The sequence below is a fragment of the Polyodon spathula genome, chromosome 11 (genome assembly GCF_017654505.1).
Source record: "Polyodon spathula isolate WHYD16114869_AA chromosome 11, ASM1765450v1, whole genome shotgun sequence".
Lineage (NCBI taxonomy): Eukaryota > Metazoa > Chordata > Actinopteri > Acipenseriformes > Polyodontidae > Polyodon > Polyodon spathula.
In genome coordinates this window covers 27,352,218-27,379,853 of record NC_054544.1, presented here as the reverse complement: position 1 = coordinate 27,379,853, position 27,636 = coordinate 27,352,218, and the positions used below count along the sequence as shown (strand labels likewise).

At 41.3% G+C, this 27,636-nt stretch overlaps 1 protein-coding gene across 5 annotated transcripts; it reads right to left on the bottom strand.

Annotated features, from left to right (window-relative positions):
* Positions 1–6,986: 6,986 nt before the first annotated feature.
* LOC121322644 (protein FAM131A-like) lies at positions 6,987–24,863 on the bottom strand. 5 transcript variants are annotated; one of them, XM_041262823.1, is made up of 6 exons: positions 24,170–24,862; positions 21,688–21,790; positions 11,763–11,856; positions 11,447–11,629; positions 9,675–9,803; positions 6,987–8,285 (listed from the first exon to the last, which is right to left on the bottom strand). In XM_041262823.1, exons 3-6 carry the CDS (start codon positions 11,830–11,832, stop codon positions 7,792–7,794), a joined length of 876 nt encoding a protein of 291 aa, XP_041118757.1. In that variant the 5' UTR covers positions 11,833–11,856; positions 21,688–21,790; positions 24,170–24,862; the 3' UTR covers positions 6,987–7,791. The 5 variants fall into 5 exon arrangements, with proteins under 5 accessions (XP_041118757.1, XP_041118758.1, XP_041118760.1 ...); XM_041262824.1 differs by having other exon boundaries at positions 24,270–24,862; XM_041262826.1 differs by lacking the exon at positions 21,688–21,790 and having other exon boundaries at positions 24,170–24,863.
* Positions 24,864–27,636: the final 2,773 nt, after the last annotated feature.

Here is a 27,636-nt window from a genome sequence, read left to right as displayed (position 1 = left end):
CCTCTTTTACTGAGAATGCTAAGCCATTTAGTCAAGGGGGCTTAAAAAAGCCCTGGGCCCCATGGAATGAGTGATAGTGTTGGCTTCTCTGATATGGCTCTGTAGTGCATGCAGTGCTCATGGTAAACGGAAGATAGAGAGAGGTGCTTGCTGAGCCGCACAGACTGCTGTGCTTATCACAGCAGACACTTTGTGTAAGATAGCGTTAACTCTTACAGACCAGTTAGCCCAGTTGAAATAATTCCCTTGATGGGTAACACTGGCCTTTGCCAGTGCAATAATTTGGTTGTTCAAATCACAGTTACCCTGCTATTAAACTGCACATCACTGACTGATGCTGATGCTATTCAAAAAGGTGACATTGCAAACCATGTGGAGAACATGTCATCTGTGATATAGGAACCTTCATGGTAAGTGTGGTCAGACTTGCCTTGAGGCACTGTACCTAATGGTGCCCATGTGATCTGTGATATCCTGCCCTGTGTGTGCTTGAAGAGATCCTGGTTGATGCTTGCTGCTCTCTATTGGAACACATCTGTTCCCTGTCAGGGCCGTGCTGTTCATTGCCTTGTCTGGGACTGTGCTGCAGGCAAGGTCACTTTCATTGAGTAATAACCACATTAACAATCATTTCAACAAAGAAATCTGTGGCATAGTTTCAGCATTCATTAAGTACACTTTGATAGCTTTTTTAAAAAGTGTGGTCAACCTTGCTTTACTTTCAAAAAGTGTGGAAGTTCTTCTGAATGCAGGGGTTTGATGCCACAATATAAAGCAGGGACATTGATAAAATCAACACATTGGAGTGACTTTCTGAACTTTTCAATCACTTGCAATGCTGGTTGTTTTCTTTTTTACTTTTCTGGTGACAACTCCACTGTAATGTGTACTTTGAAAGAACACACAGTACAAGTGTCTCTGTGGACTCGAGTTAAACGCACAGCGCAATTCACACCATTGTTAGTGGAAGGAATACACATCAGTCAGTTGTAGCTTTAGCTGAATGGTGCAACTCCAGGAATAAAAACTGTGGTGCTGAGTGTATACAGAGTTACTTGCCTGCCACTTGAACAAGAGATGCGTCCAACAATGACAAAATTCATCTGGGAAATGGTAAGTGGCAATGGGACTAAAGTTCCTAAATCCAACAGGGATCTCAAGCTCGGCAATGAACAGGACAGTGGTGTTTTTAATCTTGTTGTATAAACTGTGCTTTTAAAGTTTTTTTTTTAGAGAAGGAAAGCAATCAATAGCAAGTGAATTTGCACTTCTCAATGAGGGGAAGTGTCTCGCCAGGGCCTAACAGCTCCTGTCTGCTAACGGGCAGGGCCTTGATGAGATTCATTGATTTGTCTATCACCATTCCAGAGATGGAAGAACCATCCTTATCCAGGATCGCATTGTCCCTTTCTTTATAGCCCACGTGATTGCAGATATATTTAGCACTGGATGAGATGTAAAAAAGAATCAGCAGCCCCAGGGGGCTGAAATCTCACTGCTGGTCAAAATATTCCCAAGTCTTTAAAGAAAGAGAGATGAATCTGCAAAATGCCCGAGACCCCTTTAAACAGTCATCTTGTAGTGAAGCAACATTACCTTGCAGATGGAGGCACTACAGCTCTAGCCAAAGGTTTTGCATCATCCTATAAAATTACCTAATTCATAAAGTTGAATGAAACCTGCTGAATAATGTAGCATTAACATATTGAATTACACGTTGCTTTGTAGTTTTCTCATATACTTAATGAAAAACTGACAAATACTCATCGATTAATATTATGTACTCAATATTATGGCTTCCCTTAGACTTTGCCATCTCATATATACTGTACTAATATTATGGCTTCCGGTAGACTTTTGCAATCTCATACTATAGTTTCTTTGATTACATGATGTTAAATAAGAGGATTGAAATGACTAATGGTTTAGCTCCCAGCTCACATTGTTTACACTGATATGTGTAGCCTCTCCACCAGCTCCCATTGCTTACACTGATGTGTCTAGCCTCTCCACCAGCTCCCATTGCTTACACTGATGTGTCTAGCCTCTCCACCAGCTCCCATTGCTTACACTGATATGTGTAGCCTCTCCACCAGCTCCCATTGCTTACACTGATATGTGTAGCCTCTCCACCAGCTCCCATTGCTTACACTGATGTGTGTAGCCTCTCCACCAGCTCCCATTGCTTACACTGATGTGTGTAGCCTCTTCACCAGCTCCCATTGCTTACACTGATATGTGTAGCCTCTCCACCAGCTCCCATTGCTTACACTGATGTGTCTAGCCTCTCCACCAGCTCCCATTGCTTACACTGATGTGTGTAACCTCTTCACCAGCTCCCATTGCTTACATTGATGTGTGTAACCTCTCCATCAGACCACACCTCACTCTGTTTCCATGGCAATGTACTACACATGAGAATAAGGCAATTGTAATCATGCCATTAAAAGCCTAGCCCCAGGTTAAGCTAATGATAATGGCTCTGAACTGTTCATCAAGAAGAAGAAGAATGCATTGAGACTTGCTGATATTTTTCTTAAGAGACAAACAGGGCTTAAAAAACATTAAAACCCACTAAGATAACAAAGCCATTTTATAAAAGGGCATTTTTAGTCTTGACTTGAAAACTGTAAGGGTTCCAGCTTCCCTGACAAACAAAGGCAGAGCATTCCATAATTTAGGAGCTCTACAAGAAAAAGCCCTCCCTCCTGTGCCGCTTTTGTTGACCCCTAGGAATAACCAGCAGCCCCGCATCTTGTGATCTCAGAGTGCGGTTTGGAAGATACAGGGTCAGTAACTCTTGCAAATAACTAGGTGCTAATCCATTCATGGCATTGTAAGTTAACAGCAAAATCTTAAAATCAATTCTATACTGTACCTGGAGCCAGTGTAAAGAGGCCAAAACGGGTAGCAAATTCTCTTTTACTGGTTTTAGTCAGAATTCTAGCGGCGGTATTTTGAACAACCTGCAAATGGGATACCACACTTTTTGGAACACCAGAAAAAGTGCATTGCAATAAACAATTCTAGATGAAACAAAGGCATTAGTCTCTCAGCTTCAGATACAGAAATAATTGGTCTACGTTTGGCTATATTTCTCAAATGGTAAAAAGATACTTTAGTAACTTCCCTAATATAAGTCTCAAATGAGAGATGAGGATCAATGATGACCCCCAGACTCTTCATTCTAGTTTAAGTTTTTATGAGAGACTGCAAGAGTTGAGCTCATGTAATCCCACATTTCCTTTTAGTTGGTTATGTGAGCCCACTAGCATGACCTCTGTTTCATCTGAATTCAACATTAGAAAATGATGTGACATCCAATGCTTGATGACTGTAAGGCAAGTAGCTAATAACAACCAGGCAGAAGAGATTCCTGGCTTTAGGGACAAATATAGCTGGGTATCACCAGCATAGCCTGCCCTGTAATGAACATACAGTTTAGATTCACGTCATTTCCATTCTAGTTTCCGACCCTCATCTTTCATCTTACGAGTTGTATCATTAAATCACGGTGAGCTTTTTAAAAGACACTATGAGTTTTGATTGGCGCTACAGTATCTAAGATACGAGTTAAGGTGATGTTGTAGGTATTAACCAGCTCATCTACTGTTAAGGACTCAGTGGTAATGAGCTCAATATATCAGAAAGCTTAACAGCAGTTGAAGAATTATTTACCCAGGATTTAAATGTATGGTCCACAGTCTTTGTAGATACTGGCAGATTCACCTAAAAAAGAATGGCAAGATGATCAGAAATAGTAAGATCTAGGGTTATAATGTTCTTAACAGCTAAACCACGAGAAATGACCAGATTTAAAATGTGGCCACGATTATGCGTAGGACCTTTGACATGCATGATATATTCTAAGGAGTCCAGATTATGATTCAATGATATATGATTCAATAATGACTCCCTGCAGGAGTTTTATTCATAACTCTAAATCATGGAAGCTGCTGAAACAAAGAAAATAAAGAGAAAGGGAAATCAAAGAAGAGGAGAGCCATTTACTACACAAAACATTGAACATATTACAAAGAAGTGCAAGAAGATAGCTAACAGTGTTCACAGTGACACTTTCCAATAAACCCATGGGTCCCAAACCAACACATTACAGACAAAGATTTTTTTCAACTGTAAAAAAAATAAAAATAAATACATTTTCAAAAAAGAACTTCTTCCAAAGATAAATAGCCAAAGATAGCAATTGATTGTTTCCTAGGACGCTCTATTTGATAATGCACCATCAGTTTTATGTGATGCTCTCTTTAAAAACAGATGTGTTTTAAGCAGGGAGAGTTTCCAACACTGAGAGATTCTCAATGCAAGGGGCTGTGCAGTCAGGTGAAGACCCTGAACTACCAGGACCTGTTTCTCGCATAGTCTGCTTCTGTTCTTCAAGGAGGAGGAGGCAAGTCTTCAATGCAACAGTACTTCTTATTTCAAGCGGCTACTTTGGTCCTGGCAGACCCCCTCCAGACATAACCCTGCACTGAAGAGCGTTTCCGACATCATGCAAACCAAAGGGTCCCAGAAAGAAACGCAAACCATATGCAACAAGTTTTAAACATGCTTCAGCAGGTATAAACATGAATACTTTACTCTGCAATGGTAGCAGTCCAAGTAAACCGATACAGTTTCAATGTGAAAATACCAAAAAATGAAAGAAATATAACAACACAAAAAGAAAAGTAAATTGGATTCTTTCTGTTGGTAAAAACAAATCAATGTCTTTTCTTTATTTTTCTTGCATGCTTTTCTTTAGCCCTAACTTGGTCTCAAGCAAAGCATTGACCCTGTGGGAGGTTTCTAGTAACTATCCCAATGAAATGCAGAGCCTTGGAATGTTGATTATCCGGAATGATGCAACAGAACATTCCGCTGTGTGTCACAGTAACAAGCCACCTTCTGCACATCCAACATGGCCTTTCCTTTCGTTCATGGAAAGATTTATTTTTCTGTGCCTCGCTAGCACATGATACAGAGTACTAGGAATGCTGTGCTAACAGCTGGACCTCAGACGTGTATGCAAGTACAAAGTATAACAAAAGGGTGTGCCTTTCACCGTCAAAGTGTGATCTCTAAACCTACTGTAGTCTGAACTCCAAGATCCAATAACGTCTAGACATACCTGCCCTGCAGTAGGATGGAAGTCCAGTCTGGATGCAATACTGAGAAAGCTCATTGTTCTGCTTGGGGTTTGCAGATCACAAGACCTGCAGTAGGATACAATAGAAGTCCAGTCTGGATGATTAAAGAGAAAGAGATGGTCTACCCTTCTGGGATTCTATTTCTATTGTATATTATTTAAATAATTTCTGGGTATGTTATGTGTTAACCCGTTTTAAAAGTTTCCCATAGTAAAAGCATAGCCAAGTGTAATAAAGCATAATAAAGTATAGTATAGCCACGGGGAAAAGCATTGGAAGGGAAACTGCAAAGTCACCGTACAAATGTACTGTGGTAAACTTCCATAAAGCAATTGTTGTTCTTTTTCTGTCATTGCAATGTGAAGCTGTCCAGTGTATAGCACTCTGTTACATCAGGGCTGCTCAGCAATGCTATAAGCAGTATAGGGAGTGGTTACCAGCGCAGGCAGGCTGTCCCAAGGCAGGGATCAGATCCATCCCCTTTCATGCTTCAGAACGTGATCAACACTAAGAAACAAACAGAAAACTGCAAACCAGGAGGATCGTCGAGTCTGTTTCTCTTTGCTACTTCCAGATGATGCAATTTGCTCTGTACTTTGGGTTACTCCATGCAAAGCAAGTCAAACAGCATCCAACTGGCATCCTACTTGCAGGATCTGACATCTGGACTACTTTAGAGTCACAGAGACTGCCGGTGTCACTGGATACGGGGGAGAGGGCCAGTGCTCTAGACTCTCTGTTGAATATGGTGTTTGGAATGGATTACACAGGAAAAGGCATAGAAATGAAGGCACAGCATGTTATGTGTACCTGAGTTAATTAAGCGATCACTATAATCTGGATGGCAAAGTTTGTGTCGTCCTTCATGTCGACTGCAACCACAGTAACGTCTGCATTGCAGGAGAAATAAGAGAACTGTGATGAGAGCCTGTGGGCATTTTTAGCACAGCGACCTTTTGACGTCTACATGGATTTTAGATGGGTCATGTATGTTTAACTCTTTAGATGGTAAGTGTTTCAATTATTAAAAAAAAAAAGAATTTAAAACAAAAGTTAACAAAAATATATCCTCCTGTTGTTGTGTTGCCATAGAATTACTAAACAGAATGTCCACAAAAGAATGCCCACACTTAATCATATGAAAGAGATACTTCACCAGAGTACACAACTAATATTCAAACAAGAACAAAAAAAAAAAAACATGGAATGCTAGAATCATGTAACATTACAGTTCGACACTCATATATGCTGGTATTTGTACGTATAGGGCAAGGCGCTGAACTTTAAAAACAGATGTTGGTCTTTTCATAACCCACTTGCATGCTGATGGGTTGTGTTGCAATCACTCGCATGCTGATGGGTTGTGTTGCAATCACATGCATGCCTATTGTCTGAGAATCCAAATTTACTTTCCGATCATCATACCCAACTGATCCACACCTCCTGTGTGCAGGGAACAGTAGAGCCCTTAAAGGCACACAGACAGACCTCTCATCCCCTCCCAGCCCAGAGGCACTGCAATCAGCAATGAAACAAGCACAATCACTCATCGACCCCGGGGTTCAGAGATGTGCACACCTGAGCAGATTGCATGCCAGTGTTCTTGCGTTGGGTAAGGAGCATCCTGATTGGATAACTTCCCCATTCCTCAGCACACCCTACCAACCAGGGCCTCACTGGTGGACTGGGGTCGTTTGAGAGGCATGAGCTGTGTTTGAATTTATATACCATTCACCTTTAAAAAGTTTAGTAGCTGACCTTTCATGCCGGCTATAACAGACTTGCACTGAAAAGGACACAACGATAACCATAACAATGAATACCACAGTATCCTGTTTTCTTTTCTGTAGACCATATCACACAGTGATAACAAATAAAAATTATCTCTACGGCAACAGTACTTGAAGCTTCGTGCAAACCACTGGACAGCAATGCCGCACAAAAAATGCAGACAACGGATACAAAAATATAGAAAATCTGAACCATCACTTTTACTACATCAGTGAAAATGCTTTGATGCTTTGTTTTCTCTTTTTTAATCGAAGGTTGTTGTTTTTTTAGACACCTCTTTTAGAACTTGAAAAAACTTTGCTTTCAATCATCAGGCTATAATAACATGTTGAATGATATAAAACTATTACAATAAAGACATATTGCCTTCTTTGTTTGTGAGAAATATTTTTAAAAGACATAATCTTGTCAGTTTAACAACATTCCAGCATTTTCTTATAATCTTTAGTGAAAGGTTTATCCTTTGGCATTCCCAGCATAAGCCATGCCACTTTGATGCTTTAGTTTATTCAGCCAAGGAAAAGAAGTTTGGGATGCAATGTCAAAAAGTCTTAGATGGGAGATGTTCTTGGAAAGAAACAACCAGGGGTACAGACGGTGCTTAAAACATTTCAGCCCACAAGTTCATTTCCGCACTTAGCATATCATGCAAGTTATCTGCTTGGACCTTTGCATCAAACCCCAAGCAACTGGTTTGTACAAAAAGCATAACAAGTCAATCGGAACCCAAATAAAAAAAGATTGTTTGCACGCCTCAAGACAAAATATCAAACTCAGGATAAGGGGGCAGATACAAAGTGAAGCATGCCAAAAACATTCAGAAGAGCAAGGAGGAGGGAAGAGCAATCATTCAGACATCTTCGTTCTCCTCCTCATCGTCATCTAGAGACACCACTCCAGAAGATGCCACATCCGAGACCTTTCTTCTGACTTCGTAGCTGCTGTCCTCCTTGCACACAGACGCGTAGTCCTTGCTGGGCATGTCTTCCTCATCCTCAGGAGAGAAGCACGACTCGGTGTAGGAGACAGAGTAGGAGGAGTCGTTGCAGATAAGAAGTCCGAGGTTCCTGAAGGCACTTTCCCCACCACGCTGCAGCTTGGCCAGGATCTCCTCTCCACCATGGATGGCTCCAAAGAGCTTGGTGGCCAGGTCTGTGGGAGAGCCCAGTTCCTTCAGCAGAGGGTGGTCCTCCAGGCTGCACAGGCTGGAGCACAGGGTCTCGGGGGAGATTGTCTGTGACGAATCACTCTCATGCTCACAGGAGCTCTGTTGCACGTTCAGCTGTTGGCACATGTGACTATGAAGGAAGTCCCGTAGGTAATTCGGATAGGGTCCCACTGCATCTGGAAAGGGATTAAGAACAGCAGCAGCTGAAAAACTGTGTGAGCGTTGTGTGTGTGCGTGCGCATATGTATGTGTGCATGTATGTGTGTATGTGTGTCTGTGTGTGTGTGTGTGTGTGTGTGTGTGTGTGTGTGTGTGTGTGTGTGTGTGTGTGTGTGTGTGTGTGTGCATGCAAATGTATGTATGTGTGTTTGTGTGCATGTGTGCTCTAGGCACTGATCTCATTATCCTGTGTGTGTCCCTGCAGGTGGTGAGAAGATGACCCTGTCGAACTCAGTGCTCCTCACTCAGTCTGTGTGTGTGTGTGTGTGTGTGTGTGTGTGTGTGTGTGTGTGTGTGTGTTTGTGTGTGGTCAATAATCATAGATAGATCACTGCTCCCTGAAAGTTCTTTCAATATTTTACCTGTCATGAAAAAAGGCATTTCCCTCTATAGTACTTAAATACTGCATAATTTTTGACGTAGTGCACCTGGTTAGTGCTTAACAATCCCAACTGAAGAGAAATGAAGAGCTACAAGAAGTCATGTGGTCTCAAACCTCAAGTGAATTGGGATAGAAAAAAGGCAGCAAGCTCTTTATTGTACTGTAATAAGATGACAGGCCAGTCTGCTATACAAAAGTCCTTTCCATGCCTCTCTGTCATGCCTGTTTGGGATACGAAACATATATCAAATTGCACCACGCAAAGGAAAGCATGTGTAGGTATATTCTGAGGTTGTAAAAAAGAAAGAGAAGTAGGTCACTGTGGCATCGGATTATGTTGTAAAGCCCTTGCTACACAGAGATTCCCTGGTAATTCAATGGAACCACACTCCTGCTGTACAAGAGAGCGGGAGTGCTGCTGCCCTGTCACTGGGCAACTAATGTCTAAAGCACTGAAAAAAAACCCAAATATAGAGCACAAAAACATAGGAACCACACTCCTGCTGTACAGGAGCATGACCAGACATCCTACTTTTTACTATTGGCTTAATTTAGTCACATCTGAGCTAAACTGGACTTGCTTGACCACAAACCCAGGGTGTGTGTGACTGAGTGTTCTGCTAGTGCGACTCCTTTTTAGTAGGGACAATTTGGCACCTTCTTGTGCCAGTTTTGTAATTATTTGGATTAAAAGACCATTTAGAAAAAGGTCCTTTGTTCTGTTCTGTAATGTAAAGGATTTGTAATCAATTTCAATTACAAACCTTGCTTCAAAGGAATTTAAGAAAAATGGTATGTATGGTTAATCCCACCGCCTGCACTGTTCATAAGTACACATTGTAACACACACAAACTGGTCCATGACACATCACACTGGTGAAGCACAGGGAGGCCTTGTCATGAGGTATTACTGGCATTCCTAAAGTTTGCTAGGTAATAATAAATCAGCTGCTGCTGTAGTTACCGGCTGAATGGGGGCCTTCGCTGCCCGGGGCGAAGTCTTCGTCATAGGAGTCATCGTTAGAGTCGTCTCCGTCCACAGACGACCACGCTCTGAGCTTAGCCTCCGCTATGGCAAACTGCTCCGCTACACCTGCAACGCAGCGGGAATATCTGTTACAGGCAGGGAAGTTCCTGGGGCAGATTGATGCCAATAGGAAGGCGATCTCTCTGGCAGTTCGAGGTGGCACTTTTTAATTTGTTTATATTAGAACCATGATATTTCTTATATTTACAGTGAGGTCTTGTAAGAGCATGATGCAGCACACTCCTGACACACATTCCTTCTGGTGCAAAGACAGATCAAGACAAAGTATTTTGTAAATTGTAAATGAGGTAACCCCCCTGGGTAATAAATCACTGAAAAGATACAATGAATTGGTTCCAACAGAAGCACATACATTATTGTGGAAACCCACTTACTTACTGTAGCAAACATTTACAGAAATATTGTCACATGCAATAGTTTAAGCCAGAGTAGATGCTACTGCTAAATAATTTTTCAGCACCATGGTCAGTTCCTCTGCTCAGTATGTAATGTATTCTACCTGCGGCTGTGTAGCTCTGATCCAGTCACTGCAGCCCTAATGCAGCCTTGAGGGCAAATGCTCAGTTAAATTCAGTAACATTTCATCCTGATACACCGACCCTAGCTTGAGCTACATTTACGGAGACTTGTGTCATTTCAGCCCACCAAAGAAACACACACTGCTTGTTGTTAAAGGATGGTGCACAGTAGAAATTTTGTCACAGACAGACAGCTTGAGTATCTTCAAAACAAGTCTAAACCCCCAACCCGCTTACAAAAACTCTGCCCGAAGAAGTCACTTGAGTGTCAGACACCTCTCTCCCTGGAGACACTGTCACTTGAGTGTCAGACACCTCTCTCCCTGGAGACACAGTCACGTAGAGCAGACTTTAGTCTTTTTTCTTTCTTTATAATTTTCAAGACACAGAGATCCTGCTGTTAACCCCAAGACCATGAAATACAATGTTACAGATCCCTGTAGGCCAGCTATTTAAATTCTGCTGATCACCTGTGTTTCTGTTTGTCCTTAACGCTTACCTCCAGCAGCAGCTTCCTTTCACGAATGTAATGAGGTTTTAGAAGAGTCGCTGCAGTTGTGATTAATCTTGTGACACACTGACTAATGCGAGGAGGGCTGATCCCAGGGACTTCTATCAGAGATTGTCTTCTGCTGTGGATTTCAGTTTGCAGGGCGACAGATCACCAGCTTTTCCTGATTACAGAATGCTTCTTTATATTATGTGTTTTGGCTGAAATCAGTTCACTTGACTAACATTTAAAGATCCACCCTCAGGGGGAATCTAATGAGAAAATGCATTGTCTGTGTAGTTGCCTGTTCTATAGCCCCCATTCAATCACATTGTCCAGCGGTGCATGATGCTGTGTGGTCCAGTGGTTAAAGAAACAAGCTTGTAACCAGCAGGTTCAAATCCCAGTGCAGCCACAGACTCATTGTGTGACCCTCAGCATGTCACTTAACCTCTTTGTGCTCTGTCTTTCAGGTGAGGCGTTGAAAGTGACTCTTCAGCTGATGCATAGTTCACACACCCTAGTCTATTATCTTGTAAAGCGCTTTGTGATGGTGGTCCACTATGAAAGGTGCTATAGAAAAATAAATATTATTATGCTAGTTCTGTTAAATAAAGAACTTTATATGGAGTCTACCCTCCTCGTGTGTGTTCTGTAAATGTAAGGAGGAGGTGCTGTACCTGCTGCAAACCGTGCCTCCTGCTCCCCCTCTGTTAAGTCCGAGTAGGAGTTGAAGTCACTCTCGAGGGCCACGGGCGAGTCGATGGGCTTACACCAGCCCTTCCACTCAATCAGGTGAGCTACCCTGCCCTGAGCCATCGCTGTGGGCTTCGTCACATGGTCCTTCACCACCTGGGAGATTCCTGGGGAGCAAAGCACAGCAGGATTTAGAATGCTGGAAAGAGAAAGAGAAATAGAAAGAGGAAAGTAAAGGCAGAGTGGGAGAGGGGGAAATGGAAAGAGCAAAGGTAACTGAACAGGAATGGCTGTCTTTACCATGCAAGGATGATCTGGCCAGTGCTGCAATCTCCTGGATGGTAAGCGCTCTTCTTGATTTAGGTAACATTTTGACAGTGTCTTCAACATTTACCTGTGGAAAAAATAAGTTTGGGGTTATAAAAAGTATTTGTGTGCATTAAAAAATAAATAAATAAAAATGAAGAAAACACATCACATAGTCATTTAATTTTATTACTGTGAAATTCACACAGTGGGCTAGATTCTCAAAGCTGTTTACTCTAAATCATCATTAGCACCTTTGTTTTCTAAATGGAAAAAAAAAATTACCATCTAAAATGGTTAAGAAACAACATAATACTTGATTGAAGCCCCTGAATTAAAAACTTTCTTGGGTGTGTTTCTCCTTGCTGATGTATTAGAGTATCTAGCCCAGTGTCTCTTACTGGCTTTACTGGAAAGTGTTGACTGGGTGGTTTTAGAAAGGCAGAGTACAGGAAAGCTCAAACTGGCATCCCAAACAGTACTCAAAATGCACTGGGATCCACACTGTAGACAGTAGAATTTGCTTCTTGTTTGGGAGTGTTCTTGAATGATATAGTCTGCTATCAAGGACTTGACTAAACATGAGAGATATCCAATGTGTTAAACAGCTCTCCCCAGCTGGTACCACAAGACTATGATCAAATAAAGAAATCATGAAAGGTGAAATGCAAAGTGCAGGGTGGATGAAATATGATCTGATGTGACCGATAGCTTGTGCCCATGGCTTCTACATGACTTTCTGGGGAACTGGGCATAATGCCTGGAGTCTCTGTCCTGCATTACATTAGTTACAGTACATAAAGCATGTTATAAAACAAAGTCAATTACATTTGTAACTTTAATACCATTTTAAATTTAATACAATTCTGCCAAATACAAGATGAAAATACTGTTACAATCATAAACAAAATAAATACACCACCCACTTGATGTATCGCAGGTATTGATGTCCAATATAAATCCTCTATATATCAAGGGCCGCGCTATAGCGAGAGACCCATAGAAAAACAAATAGGCTAACAAATGACTACTGTACAATCACACACTCATTTTATCGGCGGCATCAGGGTTCAGTATAAATCCTCTACGCAACCTGCTTTTTCTCATTTTTTATATAAAAAGCAGCACACCATTTTAATTCTTACAGTGGAGGGTAATTGCTTCTCATCAACTTCAGTCTCCAATTAATTTCACGAGTCTTCCCCTCCTTTCTCAAATGCACAAACCCACTGCATTGAAAGAATCCATTCCCAACATAGGAGGCTTGTTGCTAGGGAGCTGATGTCACTGCCTTGTGATTTTTGCTAGTGCATTGCTGCCACACGTGAACACCTTGGTGACTAAAATAAAAAATGCTTCAGCAAGTCCCATTATTTCCCACTGTGCTGTCTTGATAAGGCAGGGCTTATTTAATTTAGAAACTTCAACAAAAGACGCTATAGTCTAATTTATGTAAAGTTTTCCACTCACTCTTAAATTGCTTTTATTTGATGTCTAATGTAAATCAAAGAAGGATTTCCAACAGAACTCAATAACGGAAAGTGGAGGATGTAGACTGTAGTGCCTCTCAGGACCCCAGTCTATTCAGGTTCTCTAAAGAAGCACTCTTATCAGGCAAGCACCAGCCCAGCATCAGGCTCTTGAAAGGTTCTTCTCAGAGCTGGCTGTCTGTGTGTGGAGGCATGGCTCAGATCAGCTCAGGCAGAAAGCTCCCACATATTAATACTGCTTCAGCCCAGCTCTTTTAACCTGGTGATCCACCAAGCCAGATTCATGGTGAGAGCTCAAGTATTTCGAAAGGGGCATTCGCAGTAACCAACAAAGCCTTCATGAATGGGATCTGTTTGTATCTCAGTAATACAAGTGTGCTATTCATACAAGGGAACCTAAATAGGTTAATAAGTCGCTATAAAACCCAATTGCAGTCAAAGCATGCTGAATTGGGGTGGGCATTTAAAATAGCAGTGTGTCAATACTGCACCAATACTCTTCATTAAAATAGCTGTATGTCAATACTGCACCAATACTCTTCATTAAAATAGCTGTGTGTCAATACTGCACCAATACTCATCATTAAAATAGCTGTGTGTCAATACTGCACCAATACTCTTCATTAAAATAGCTTTGTGTCAATACTGCACCAATACTCATCATTAAAATAGCTGTGTGTCAATACTGCACCAATACTCTTCATTAAAATAGCTGTGTGTCAATACTGCACCAATACTCTTCATTAAAATAGCTGTATGTCAATACTGCACCAATACTCATCATTAAAATAGCCGTGTATCAATACTGCACCAATACTCATCATTAAAATAGCTGTGTGTCAATACTGCACCAATACTCATCATTAAAATAGCTGTGTATCAATACTGCACCAATACTCATCATTAAAATAGCTTTGTGTCAATACTGCACCAATACTCATCATTAAAATAGCTGTGTATCAATACTGCACCAATACTCTTCATTAAAATAGCTGTGTGTCAATACTGCACCAATACTCATCATTAAAATAGCTGTGTGTCAATACTGCACCAAAACTCATCATTAAAATAGCTTTGTGTCAATACTGCACCAATACTCATCATTAAAATAGCTGTGTGTCAATACTGCACCAATACTCTTCATTAAAATAGCTGTGTGTCAATATTGCACCAATACTCATCATTAAAATAGCTGTGTATCAATACTGCACCAATCAATATTCATTAAAATAGCTGTGTATCAATACTGCACCAAAACTCATCATTAAAATAGCTGTGTGTCAATACTGCACCAATCGAGCTTCATTAAAATAGCTGTGTATCAATACTGCACCAATTGACAATATAATACCACCAGCCTAGAGGCCCAGTAAGAGGCTGTGAGCATCCCCTGTTTCTTGGTTTAAATAACATACAATAATCCAGACTGGCTCAAGACCCAAGTGGCGACTGCCTTCCCTGAGGCAGGCTTGAGTGGTAATGCTCCAGCCAGCTCTATCAGAACACAAGGCGGGTTCTCCTAACAAAGGAACCCTTGATTAACATAGTTGAAGTTCAAGGGTACTAAAGGGTTAATAGTACTGTACACAGCTTCTAAAGTGCAGCATCTAATGTCAAGTACTTATGGAACTCTTTCTTACTGGTTCCATTTAGAACATATTGGATTCCAAAAAAACCCACACATTTAGAACACTGTTGTTTGAATTGTTCTTTATAGAACCAAAAGAAAATACAGAACCCAAAAATAAAAGAAATTGCCCCCTCTCTTCTTAGTGTACTCTTTTTAGAGTAACAATCATAATCCATTATTTTAAAATACTTTTTTTTCTTTAAGAAATAATTAAAAAAATGCTGATTATTTTTGGAGATCTACAATAAACAAATGTCGATTTTGAGATGTTTCTAATTTTAGCAGAGACCCCTATTGTACATGCAATATGACAACAGCACCAGGACTGGACCAACACTAACATCAGGACAATTCCAAGATCTACTGAACAGCTCCAAGGTCTACTGAACAGCACCAAGGTCTACTGAACAGCTCCAAGGTCTACTGAAGAGCACCAGCACCTGGACAGCACCAAGGTCTACTGAACAGCACCAAGGTCTACTGAATAGTTCCAAGGTCTGCTGAACAACTCCAAGGTCTACTGAACAGCTCCAAGATCTACTGAACAACTCCAAGGTCTACTGAACAGCTCCAAGATCTACTGAACAACTCCAAGGTCTACTGAACAGCTCCAAGATCTACTGAACAACTCCAAGGTCTACTGAACAGCTCCAAGATCTACTGAACAGCTCCAAGGTCTACTGAACAACTCCAAGGTCTACTGAACAGCTCCAAGATCTACTGAACAACTCCAAGGTCTACTGAACAGCTCCAAGATCTACTGAACAACTCCAAGGTCTATTGAACAGCTCCAAGATCTACTGAACAGCACCAAGGTCTATTGAATAGTTCCAAGGTCTGCTGAACAGCATCAACACCAGGACAGAACCAAAGTCTACTGAACAGCACCAAGGTCTACTGAACAGCACCAAGATCTACTGAACAACTCCAAGGTCTACTGAACAGCTCCAAGATCTACTGAACAACTCCAAGGTCTACTGAACAGCTCCAAGGTCTACTGAACAGCTCCAAGATCTACTGAACAACTCCAAGGTCTATTGAACAGCTCCAAGATCTACTGAACAGCACCAAGATCTACTGAACAACTCCAAGGTCTACTGAACAGCTCCAAGATCTACTGAACAACTCCAAGGTCTACTGAACAGCTCCAAGATCTACTGAACAGCTCCAAGATCTACTGAACAGCATCAAGATTTACTGAACAGCTCCAGTGCAAAAGCAAAATGCTTTGCTTTAAAGCAGAAGAAATAACCAGATGTGCTTAACCTCACAACAACAATGTACCCTCGTGTTTCTCTTCCCTGGCCACGCCCCTGGTTCTGACAGGTATGAATATATATCCCTGGACTAAGCGCCTTCTGCCTAGCAGCTACTTGCGAACATGCCAAGTAGCGAATCTGTAACTCCGACTTGTGTATTTCTATAGCAACGCGTCTCCCTTCACATGTGTAAGAATAATCAGTTCTTCCCTGCCGAGTCTTTTGCTTGTGTACTTCTTGTTCTACTGAAGAGGTCATCAAGTGCTTGTGAAACATATGACACGTCACGGGCTGTTTAAGCTGCTGGAGAGCACACGTCTCATTGATGAGTGTCTTCAGGGTCATTCATATATCGTACGGATGTTGCGTTGAAACCCTCTTCACAATTCAAGGAGTTTATTTATTTAGAACGCTGTATACACAAGCACTCCACGTGGAAAGCCCCGCTCCTGTTGAATAGATTGCGTGCATTGTTCGTGCATTTGAAAATAGTCCAGCCACAGCAAAGCAAATGTTAAAGAATTAAACATAAAACGTATGCAACACATTTTAAACTTGATTTTAATCGTTTAACATTATACTTTTCACAAAATAAACATTGCAGTCTTAAGACCTGTATACACAAATGTGAATTATTGTAGCAGCCACGTTGTAATATTGTTATTCCCTAGAGTTGAAGATGTCTTGCATCATGAAGTCATAAAGGTCCTCTAACCCTTTAATATGAACGCGTTCCATTTCGGAAGCATGGCACTCCGATATAGACCTCAGCCAAGTCTTTACCTATATATTTTTTTTAATGTGTGTATATATATATATATATATATATATATATATATATATATATATATATATATATATATATATATATATATATATATATATATATATACACACACACACACACATTAAAAAAAATGTTATCTTGTCATGCGTTATTGTAACCGGTAAGCAGCAATATGGAGAAAGCCGAATCCCGTATAAAAGCCCTATCTCAATCGATATGGTTGGTAACCAGCGAACTACCATATTATTTTGTGCAGTGTGCAGATAAGCCTTTCACGACCTTTCTTAGTCTGATGTTAAATCAAGTTGAAAAGGCGTGTACCACCGTAACCCACTTTATAAAAGAACAGGAGCTCCTGATGCATCATAGCTGTGTTTCCAGATCGTACGCAATCATTCAAAAGTTGCTTTTGTTTTTTTTTTTTTTTTTTTTTTTTTTTTTTTTTTTAAGGCGGTAATTAATGCTCTATAAATATTATTTTTCTTTGAAATGCAAATAGTAAATACAAAAACAAATAATAATAATCTTAAATGAAAGCGCAGCAAATATGTATCGCCGGCCCTGAAGAGCTTTTCCTAACGAGGCTACATTAGAGCTCTAATATCCCTGACACAGGTCATCAACACACGGCGAGCACTTCACTGCGGAGCAAGCTCTCCATTTTGCGCAAAGATGTGTGCGCGACTGAACCCGTTTAAAACGCTGCCTCTTGGGAGCAGCCGCACTTTGACAGATTAGACTATTTTGCAAATAATTTTCTGTATGTTTTTTTGTTCCTTTCTCTAGAGTGTCTCGTGTAATACAGTGCAGGAAGTTCTTATCATCAGTGGATATGTTGAATATCTTTTTTTTTTTTTAATCGCAGCTGCTTCTCTGCTGTAATGAAACGCAGTTTTGTGACAATCTGCCCAGGTGGTGATGGATATGAAATAGAAAATAACTTTGCATAACCCTTGAACCCTTATCCAACCTGCTGGCAAAAAAAGACAACCAGCTGCTTTTAACATGCTGTTCTGTGTTCTGGGAGGTGATATTCTAACACGCCTGCGTATCAGCAACCCGCTGTACCAAACAAACTGGCATGCTGAGACTCTGCAAAGATCATCTCGAGACCCCGGCTTCAGTAACTCGGGTCGCCATGGCAACCCATCGATCTGCTGCTGTAGCTCATGACTAAATCAGAAAATCAGAAATAAACGTCTACCGACCACTGCAGCGTGCTGCTCAATATTGAGAACGTTTATCTTCCCCTGCCAGCAAAATCTAATTTCGAATTGATTGTAATATAAACAGCAGAACATATTTATATAATCCGAGGGGTGGGGTGGTTGTAAACCATGTATAACTACACGATTAGTATAAAAGTTTTTTGAAAGTTTTTACTGCTGTAAATTGAAATTGATCGACAGACAGATAATTAGATGAACATGTTTAAATTAACACAGTGATTAATGACAACACTACATTACTAAATTACTTTTTAATGTTGGGGGGTGGGGGGTTGGGGGTGGCTAACAGAAACATGTGATTTATAATATACTTTGTCAAACATGAGATCTAACACATTGAGTGCAGCAACATATTTAAACAACTATACAGAGATGCTGCATTGGAGTATGTAGATCATATGTTCAGCCATATATTAAATATAAATAGACATGTTGCTACAAAATGCTGTTTTTTCCTCCGTGGTTCTGCAAGCTTGTGTTCCCCATCCCTCTTATCCCATTCTAAATGGGTTAGTGTGCCGCACCCTGTACACACAACTGAGGGAGAGCACCAGCACTGTACACACAGCTGAGGGAGAGCACCAGCACTGTACACACAGCTGAGGGAGAGCACCAGCACTGTACACACAGCTGAGGGAGAGCACCAGCACTGTACACACAGCTGAGGGAGAGCACCAGCACTGTACACACAGCTGAGGGAGAGCACCAGCACTGTACACACAGCTGAGGGAGAGCACCAGCACTGTACACACAACTGAGGGAGAGCACCAGCACTGTACACACAGCTGAGGGAGAGCACCAGCACTGTACACACAGCTGAGGGAGAGCACCAGCACCGTACACACAACTGAAGGAGAGCACCAGCACTGTACACACAGCTGAGGGAGAGCACCAGCACTGTACACACAGCTGAGGGAGAGCACCAGCACTGTACACACAGCTGAGGGAGAGCACCAGCACTGTACACACAGCTGAGGGAGAGCACCAGCACTGTACACACAGCTGAGGGAGAGCACCAGCACTGTACACACAGCTGAGGGAGAGCACCAGCACTGTACACACAACTGAAGGAGAGCACCAGCACTGTACACACAGCTGAGGGAGAGCACCAGCACTGTACACACAGCTGAGGGAGAGCACCAGCAATGTACACACAGCTAAGGGAGAGCACCAGCACTGTACACACAGCTGAGGGAGAGCACCAGCACTGTACACATAGCTGAGGGAGAGCACCAGCACTGGACACACAGCTGAGGGAGAGCACCAGCACTGTACACATAGCTGAGGGAGAGCACCAGCACTGTACACAAAGCTGAGGGAGAGCACCAGCACTGGACACACAGCTGAAGAGATTGATAGTTTACGAGGCACTGTGTCAATGTGTTTACACAGGAGAGAAGTTACAGGTGAGCAAAATATTAACATTGCCTTCACTGGAGTGCACTGTGGTCACACATTAGGGAGGAAGTGAGAGAGAGAGAGGGGATAAAAGCAGGTGCTGATTCAGGCTGTAACACATAACAATGGAATATTCTTTAGAACCCTTTAAATTGTTAAGGTTAAAAATTGGTCATATTCTGCATTTGTGAATAACATTTACATTCTATAGTTCTATAACGAATGACCTGACGTGATCTGGAAATAGAGGTGTAAATCTTTGGAGTCCTACTTTCACTTTGTTGTTCTAGAAACCATTGTGTTATGTAGAGGAAGACTTTTACAAAGACACCAAGTAAATATCAGTGTGTTGTAAACAGAACACATTAAGTACACTCTATTGTTGTCGACTGTCCCAATGTTTAAATAAGAACATTAGAAAGTTTACAAACAAGAGGGGGCCATTCGGCCCATCTTGCTCGTTTGGTTGTTAGTAGCTTATTGATCCCAGAATCTCATCAAGCAGCTTGCTGAAGGATCCCAGGGTGTCAGCTTCAACACCATTACTGGAGAGTTGGTTCCAGAATCCCACAATTCTCTGTGTAAAAAAAGTTTCTCCTATTTTCTGTTCTGAATGCCCCCCGGTCCTTATTTCTTTTGTTAGGCTGAAAAAGTCCCATGGGTCAACATTGTCAATACCTTTTAGAATTTTGAATGCTTGAATTAGATGGCAACATAGTCTTCCTTGTTCAAGACTGAATAAATTAAATTTTTTTCAGCCTGTCTGCATATGACATGCCTTTTAAACCGGAATAATTATGGTCGTTCTTCTTTCAGCGGCAATGTCCTTTCTGTAGCGAGGTGACCAGAACTGAACACAATAGTATAGCTGAGGTCTTACTAACGCACTGTACAGTTTTAACATTAACCTTACTTTTTAAATACTGTTCATCTGCACACAGATCTGGATGGATGCAATTGTGTAAGGCAACCAAAAGTGTAATGCGACTTCAAAAGAAAGGTTCTGTATTCATCTTTATGTATTCAGCTCAGCCACCTGCCACTAATGCCCTGGGTAATGTGAAAATAGGAAAACTGTTATTCCCGAATGTTGAGCAAAATCAGCTGCTATCGAATCAGAGTGTCTTCAGTGACATGGAACATGGAACTACCTTTCTGAGATTACCCACCAAGAGCTTGCCGCACAGAGGACCTCGTTATACCCCAATAATCTTTGCTGTTAATTAGAAAAAAAACACAAAAAATAGCCTTCTGCTTTTGTTAGTCCACTGTCCCCACAACAGCTCCTACTTCACATATAATAATAATAATAATAATAATAATAATAATAATAATAATAATAATAATAATAATAATAATAATAATAATCAAGACAACTCCAGATGCTTTCTAAAATCTTCAAGCTGATCAATGATAGTAATTATTACCTATATAGGGGACCACGCTCGAAGCTGTGTATAATATAAACTGTGCCACACTTCGTCTCCTATACAAGGCAGCTGTATGGCAGGTATGAATTGCTATCTCAGGGAAGCCGAGGTGTAGTGAGCCCCGGTGGGTTACAAGACTCTCAACTATACCGACAGGCATGGATTATCTCCTTTCAGTAATTATTCCTCTTTCATTGTAGCAGCAAGAACAGGAATATCACAGGTAAGAGGGAGAGGGTTGTCTGAATCATCTCTTCTGTGTTTCAGATGTAAATAAAGAAATGTACGAGCCATAATTGAATTATTATTATTATTATTATTAGTAGTATTATTATTATTATTATTAGTATTATTATTAATAATAATAATAATAATAATAATAATAATAATAATAATAATAATAATAATAATAATAAACTACAGCCCTATCACACATACACACACATACACTCACTCACTGACTGACTCAGACACACATATACACACACGCACGCACACACACAGACACACACACACACATGCAAACATAAGCACACATTTGCATTCACACACACACACTTACCTTACATTGTTATTCTGCCAGCAAACGCCACAGACTCGCTACCACGAGTACACATATGAGCGTATCTATTTACTTATGACACGCCTCTGTATAAAAATAACTTTAGAAAACTTGCTCCTGCAGCACAAACTTACCAGGATACCGCGCCAGCACACTCCTGGTTTACCATGCAGTTTCCTGTTCAATATTACTGTAGTACTGTAGTGCCAGCCTTCTCAGAGAACCTCCATGGCTCCACTTTAAAGGGGATATTAGAAAGCCAAAAAATACAGGCGGTGTCATTAGCATTATTTACTGGCATTCTTTATATACCTCCTCATCTTTGTTATCTACAATGATACATTCTGAACACTACAGCCTACCAGGCATCGTGCGACACAGACTGCAGTAAAATACATGCATGCGGCTACCCTGTTGCTCCTCTGATGTGAGTGTGTGTGTGTGTGTCTTACTACATTTCAAAGGACACAAGTAAATACAAAGATGCACGAACATTAACAATAAGGAGACAACTGCTTTCTGACAGAAGGTGTGTATACTGTGTTTGTGTTGCTGTGTTATTCAGGTTGTGTATACAGTGTTTGTGTTGCTGTGTTATTCAGGGTGTGTAAACTGTGTTTGTGTTGCTGTGTTATTCAGGGTGTGTATACTGTGTTTGTGTTGCTGTGTTATTCAGGGTGTGTATACAGTGTTTGTGTTGCTGTTTTATTCAGGGTGAGTATACAGAGTTTGTGTTGCTGTGTTATTCAGGGTGTGTATACAGTGTTTGTGTTGCTGTGTTTTTCAGGGTGTGTATACATTGTTTGTGTTGCTGTTTTATTCAGGGTGTGTATACTGTGTTTGTGTTGCTGTGTTATTCAGGGTGTGTATACTGTGTTTGTGTTGCTGTGTTATTCAGGGTGTGTATACTGTGTTTCTGTTGCTGTATTATTCAGGATGTGTATACTGTGTTTCTGTTGCTGTGTTATTTGAGGTGTGTATACAGTGTTTGTGTTGCTGTGTTATTCAGGGTGTGTATACTGTGTTTGTGTTGCTGTTTTATTCAGGGTTTGTATGCAGTGTTTGTGTTGCTGTGTTATTCAGGGTGTGTATACAGTGTTTGTGTTGCTGTGTTTTTCAGGGTGTGTATACAGTGTTTGTGTTGCTGTATTATTCAGGGTGTGTATACTGTGTTTGTGTTGCTGTGTTTTTCAGGGTGTGTATACATTGTTTGTGTTGCTGTGTTATTCAGGGTGTGTATACTGTGTTTGTGTTGCTGTGTTATTCAGGGTTTGTATACTGTGTTTGTGTTGCTGTGTTATTCAGGGTGTGTATACTGTGTTTGTGTTGCTGTTTTATTCAGGGTGTGTATACAGTGTTTTTGTTGCTGTGTTATTTGAGGTGTGTATACAGTGTTTGTGTTGCTGTGTTATTCAGGGTGTGTATACTGTGTTTGTGTTGCTGTTTTATTCAGGGTTTGTATACGGTGTTTGTGTTGCTGTGTTTTTCAGGGTGTGTATACAATGTTTGTGTTGCTGTGTTTTTCAGGGTGTGTATACATTGTTTGTGTTGCTGTGTTATTCAGGGTATGTATACATTGTTTGTGTTGCTGTGTTATTCAGGATGTGTATACAGTGTTTGTGTTGCTGTGTTATTCAGGGTGTGTATACAGTGTTTGTGTTACTGTATTTGTGTTGCTGTGTCATTCAGGGTGTGTATACTGTGTTTGTGTTGCTGTATTTTTCGAGGAGTGCATATTGTGTTTGTGCTGCTGTGTTTTCAAGGTGTAGTCCAGCGTGTGCACGTGCTGGGGTTCCAATCATTCAGAGGTGCCTCTGTTACATTGATTATCTGTGAAACAAGTCGCACGCTGCAAGGGAATATAAATAACTGGCATTTCTTTCTGCCAGATCAGTTGAAAGATAATCATCACAAATGTTATTTAATAAATAAATAAATAAATAAAACAGAAAAACAAAAGGGAAACGCTGTAATAGAACCCTGTCTCCTGGCAACAGTAAACTCGCGCTGCATATTAATTGACCCAGCGGATTTACCTACGCGTTTCTTGTTGATAATACCAGTCAGCACGCTTTATTAACAGCAACATGCTTTCTCGAAAAAGACACGATCTATCTGTCTAATATATGTGTGCGTGTGTGTGTGCGTGTGTGTGTGTGTATGTGTGTGTATGTGTGTTGGAGCATTGGGTTACTGCAATTAAAAGGATGGAACATGAAAATGTTTTCGGGAGAAATTGTATATGGCTACAGCTCCACGCCTCACTGTGATTTAGTGCTGAAATTGCACTTGAGCTAGACATTGATCCACTATCACTATCAGCTGGAAGCATCTTTCCACATTGCCTGATCCTTAAAGCCTACAGCATTTCCAAAAGCAGTGTCAGATTGCCACCTCTACTAGGCACCGCGAAATCCTAAACATCCATTAGTTCAAAGCTGGTAGGAGCTATAGATACATCACATTCCCGACACCCTCCCCGCTGGAAGTAAATAAGAAAGCCGTTCACTAACAGTCTTCCCTCAGCAAATCTGTACTACGGCATAATACAATATAGGGAATAGGCTCACCCTCCAGTCCACCACTCAAACCCCTCAATTAAAAAGCAAAGCTTACCGATTGCCGTTTTGAAGACAATACAGCCCATAATCGACCGGATATCTAGACGAAATAATGAATCCTGGTTTCAGACAGGAAACGTATCATCCCAACGTACCTCATGGGCTTGTGATCTCTCGCTCTCCAAATGATCCCTTTTAATTGTGCTGTGAAGACCGGCGTGCAACACAGATAATGCGGCTGGACTGCTTTCAAAAAGTCAGATCTCTTTGTTTTTGTTTAGTCTTTGCTTTACTGCTTTATTTCACACTGTTTTTGTCTGTCTTTCTCCTCCGCAATCCCTTTGTTCTTTTGCTGGAGTGCCAAGTTACGTTCACCACGCTTCGCGTCTACGTCACCCTCGGCAAAGACAGTGCAGTGTTTTCAGAACCATGGGCACTGGACAGCAGCTGCTTCACAAGCGGGTTCAGCGGCATTGGTGGCGCGCTGTGGTCTCTGGACTGCACAGCCCGTTCGGTCACTGCCAGTCTGCGTTGTGCGTCGTTGTAGGAGCTGGTGTCTGCAGGGGGGCAGCGCATTGGTGTGCATGGGTCTAAAATCATGAGCAGCGGCTTATTAATCAGACTCTGGGTTTTCACTGCAAGCGAGATCTTATTTCATTGGCTACTGTCACCATTCTTTCAGCCAATAGCCGAATGAGAAAAGCTCAGTGTTCAATACAAGACGTCGTGTTCCTCATCATTAAAATCAAATTACACAAATACCGGCTGTCGAAATTACAGCGCAGTTAAAGCTGTGTTTCTTTATAATTGGCGTTCTATTAGAGTGTGCTTTTATAAAACGAGAGAATGCATGCAGCAGTACTCCAAACAATCTAGCTTCTTATGCATTTAGATTATAATAATAATAATAATAATAATAAATAATAATAATAATAATAATAATAATAATAATTGTATAATTATTATATTTTGAATTATAAAAATTTAGCAGTCGCCAATTCATTTTACTTTGCTTTTCTCCCAGTTTGACATATCTAATTGTATTTTAAGCTCAGCTCACCGCTACCACCCCTGTGCGGCGAAGACGAACACAGGCTGTCCTCCGAAGCGTGTGTCGTCAGTCGACCGCTTTTTTCACTCTGCAGGCCCGCCATAAAGCCAACCCAGAGCTGCAACGTCGCAAGACAACGCAGCTCTAGGCAGCTTACAGGCAAGCCCGCAGGCGCCCTGTCAGTCTACAGGGGTCGCTGGTGCGCAGTGAGCCGATGACACCCTGGCCGAACTAAGCCCTCTGCGTGGAGGATTGTGGACTTCAACTGGTGCGGATGGGGTGTGGGGTGGAGGATATTACAAACACAGATTAACAGGAGATGCGAAACGCAAGTCAGTTAAATTGTGGCGAACACAAGTTTGTCGTTGCGCTTATAGAGAGATATACCTATCCGGATCTCACCTCTCTACTCTATCTTCAGTAACCTGCTCACTCTCACGCAGACCCTGGGCGGAAGGGATCGCTGCTTGCTTGTTTATTGGTGGTATTAAAAGTATTATAACAAATTTCAGAAGGTAATAGCGTGTTCTACCTGATGTAATTAAAACGCACCCTACTCTCTCCGTAATCCTCTTTGAAAAAAAGAAAGACACGGGAAAGTATTTAAACGCGCGCATCATTATTTATCGGCTGCAAACACTGCTCTCTTCTCCCCGGATTCTCAATTCGAGACGCGGATTGTTTGAATACATGATCAAACAGAGGAAGGATCAAAGCGATGAGTCAAGCGTCCCGGTTAACATTCTCATCTGAAATCAATTAAGAGCGTTTGGCTCTTGGGCAAGGTGTTGTTTTCATAGGAGTTACAGCGCTCCTCTAAAACAACACTGTTTAATTAGTGCAGTTTGAGAAAACGCTTATTTCTACCAACACGTTAAAGAATTGGCTGTATTATATTTGTGTAAATGTGTATTAGTTTTAATAATTAATAATACAAACAAACAGTAGTTGCATTACCACAAGGAAACAGGTTAAATAAACAACAGACACGGTTGATGTTGTCTCTAGTGAGCTCTGCAACCAACCACTGCATGGAAGGAAGCCCATTTGCATTTAACTCAGCAAGGTTCGTTTTTATTGATTATCAGCACACAACAGAAAAGCAGCTATTATTAAACATAAACAGTTATATAGCTTTGCCAATCCCTCTGTATTTGTAAGTTAAAGACTGGGAGGGACCAACAGGAGAGGTATTTGTAGTCAGCAGAAAAGTTACAAAATTATTCTTAATCTGTCAAGCTTGGAAACGATGTGCAGAATCATACGCTTGGCCCCTTTTGGAAATATTCAGTGGAACAGACAAGCGATCAAGAGGGACAATGCGAGCTGTGCAGAAAGGCTGGCGCTCTGCTAGGGGGCTTGGCACAGTGGCCTTGGTTCTCCCCGACGCAGGCGGCACACACCATAGCATGAGCGATGTAGTTATGCTACTGGATGCCGTGAAAGAAAAGCGCCTTAGGGCCACCAGCGAAGACGGCCACGCCCTCCCCTCCGTGGGTCGCCTTGTCCAGGAGCACCGACGACTGCTGTATGTAATCCATGGAAGCTGAGAAAGGAAGGAATCGCACCGTTGGATCTCAGTTTCAACAAAACTAAAACACTTATCCGTGCTGGTGACCAGGAGTTGGTTATGGGAACTCATATTTACCAGCCTCTTACGGGGCACACCAGCCTACCGGTATATAGAAATCAAAGTTTACAGCAAATAGGATCTCTGACAACAAACAACTGGCTTTAGCCAAGGGAAGTTCTGAGAAATCCATCAGCACCCATTCAAACTACATCTTAGGAAAGAGAAGCATGGTGTGCGCACCATAGAGTTCAATTGCACTCAGAGGATCTTTTTATTTTGCATGTCCAGTAACCTGTGTTCATTAAGTGACCCCCAATAAGCGTTTCAACCTGGCACTACTTGTATCTACTTTGCGGCTATCAGGCCTGGTGTTGTTGATGATCTTATACCCAGGACCATTTCCATAAAGCAGGGTTGTATACTGCAGAAAGTCCTTACCATACATTGGCGATTTTCCTGACGACGACATATGATCAAGACCCAAGTTATTGCAGCAGCATTAATGTTACCCTGCACTTGTACTAATATGGCCCTGTCCTCATTCTTTAATACCCAAGCCACACTCCCGCAAGAGAGACATCCCGCATATTAAAAACACGACAGCTGTAGTTTGAATAGTATTCCATAGGCCCCAAATTCCATCCACTGGAATGCTGGACCAGACGATACGCTGCAGATGAGAGAGTTGTATTTTTGAAGTGTTTGGAAGTGAATTAATCAGGAGACACATTAATGAGGTAAACAGCAAAACAGTCATTACAGAGATAATTAAATATCAGGGTGGATCTGCAGTTAATTATTGTGATGGTAATTGCATTGAGATTAATGTCATGTTGTCAGGAAACTTAATTGCAAGTCGCAGTCAGTAGTTAAAAGTTTACATACCCCAATGGAAATG

Excerpts from the sequence above, each read along its gene's own strand:
- LOC121322644 (XM_041262826.1), bottom strand. The coding sequence starts at position 11,832 with ATGTTACCTAAATCAAGAAGAGCGCTTACCATCCAGGAGATTGCAGCA. Across the intron at positions 11,630-11,762 it reads GGCCAGATCATCCTTGCATG|GAATCTCCCAGGTGGTGAAG; the intron begins GTAAAGACAGCC and ends TTTGCTCCCCAG. Across the intron at positions 9,804-11,446 it reads GGAGGCACGGTTTGCAGCAG|GTGTAGCGGAGCAGTTTGCC; the intron begins GTACAGCACCTC and ends GCTGCGTTGCAG.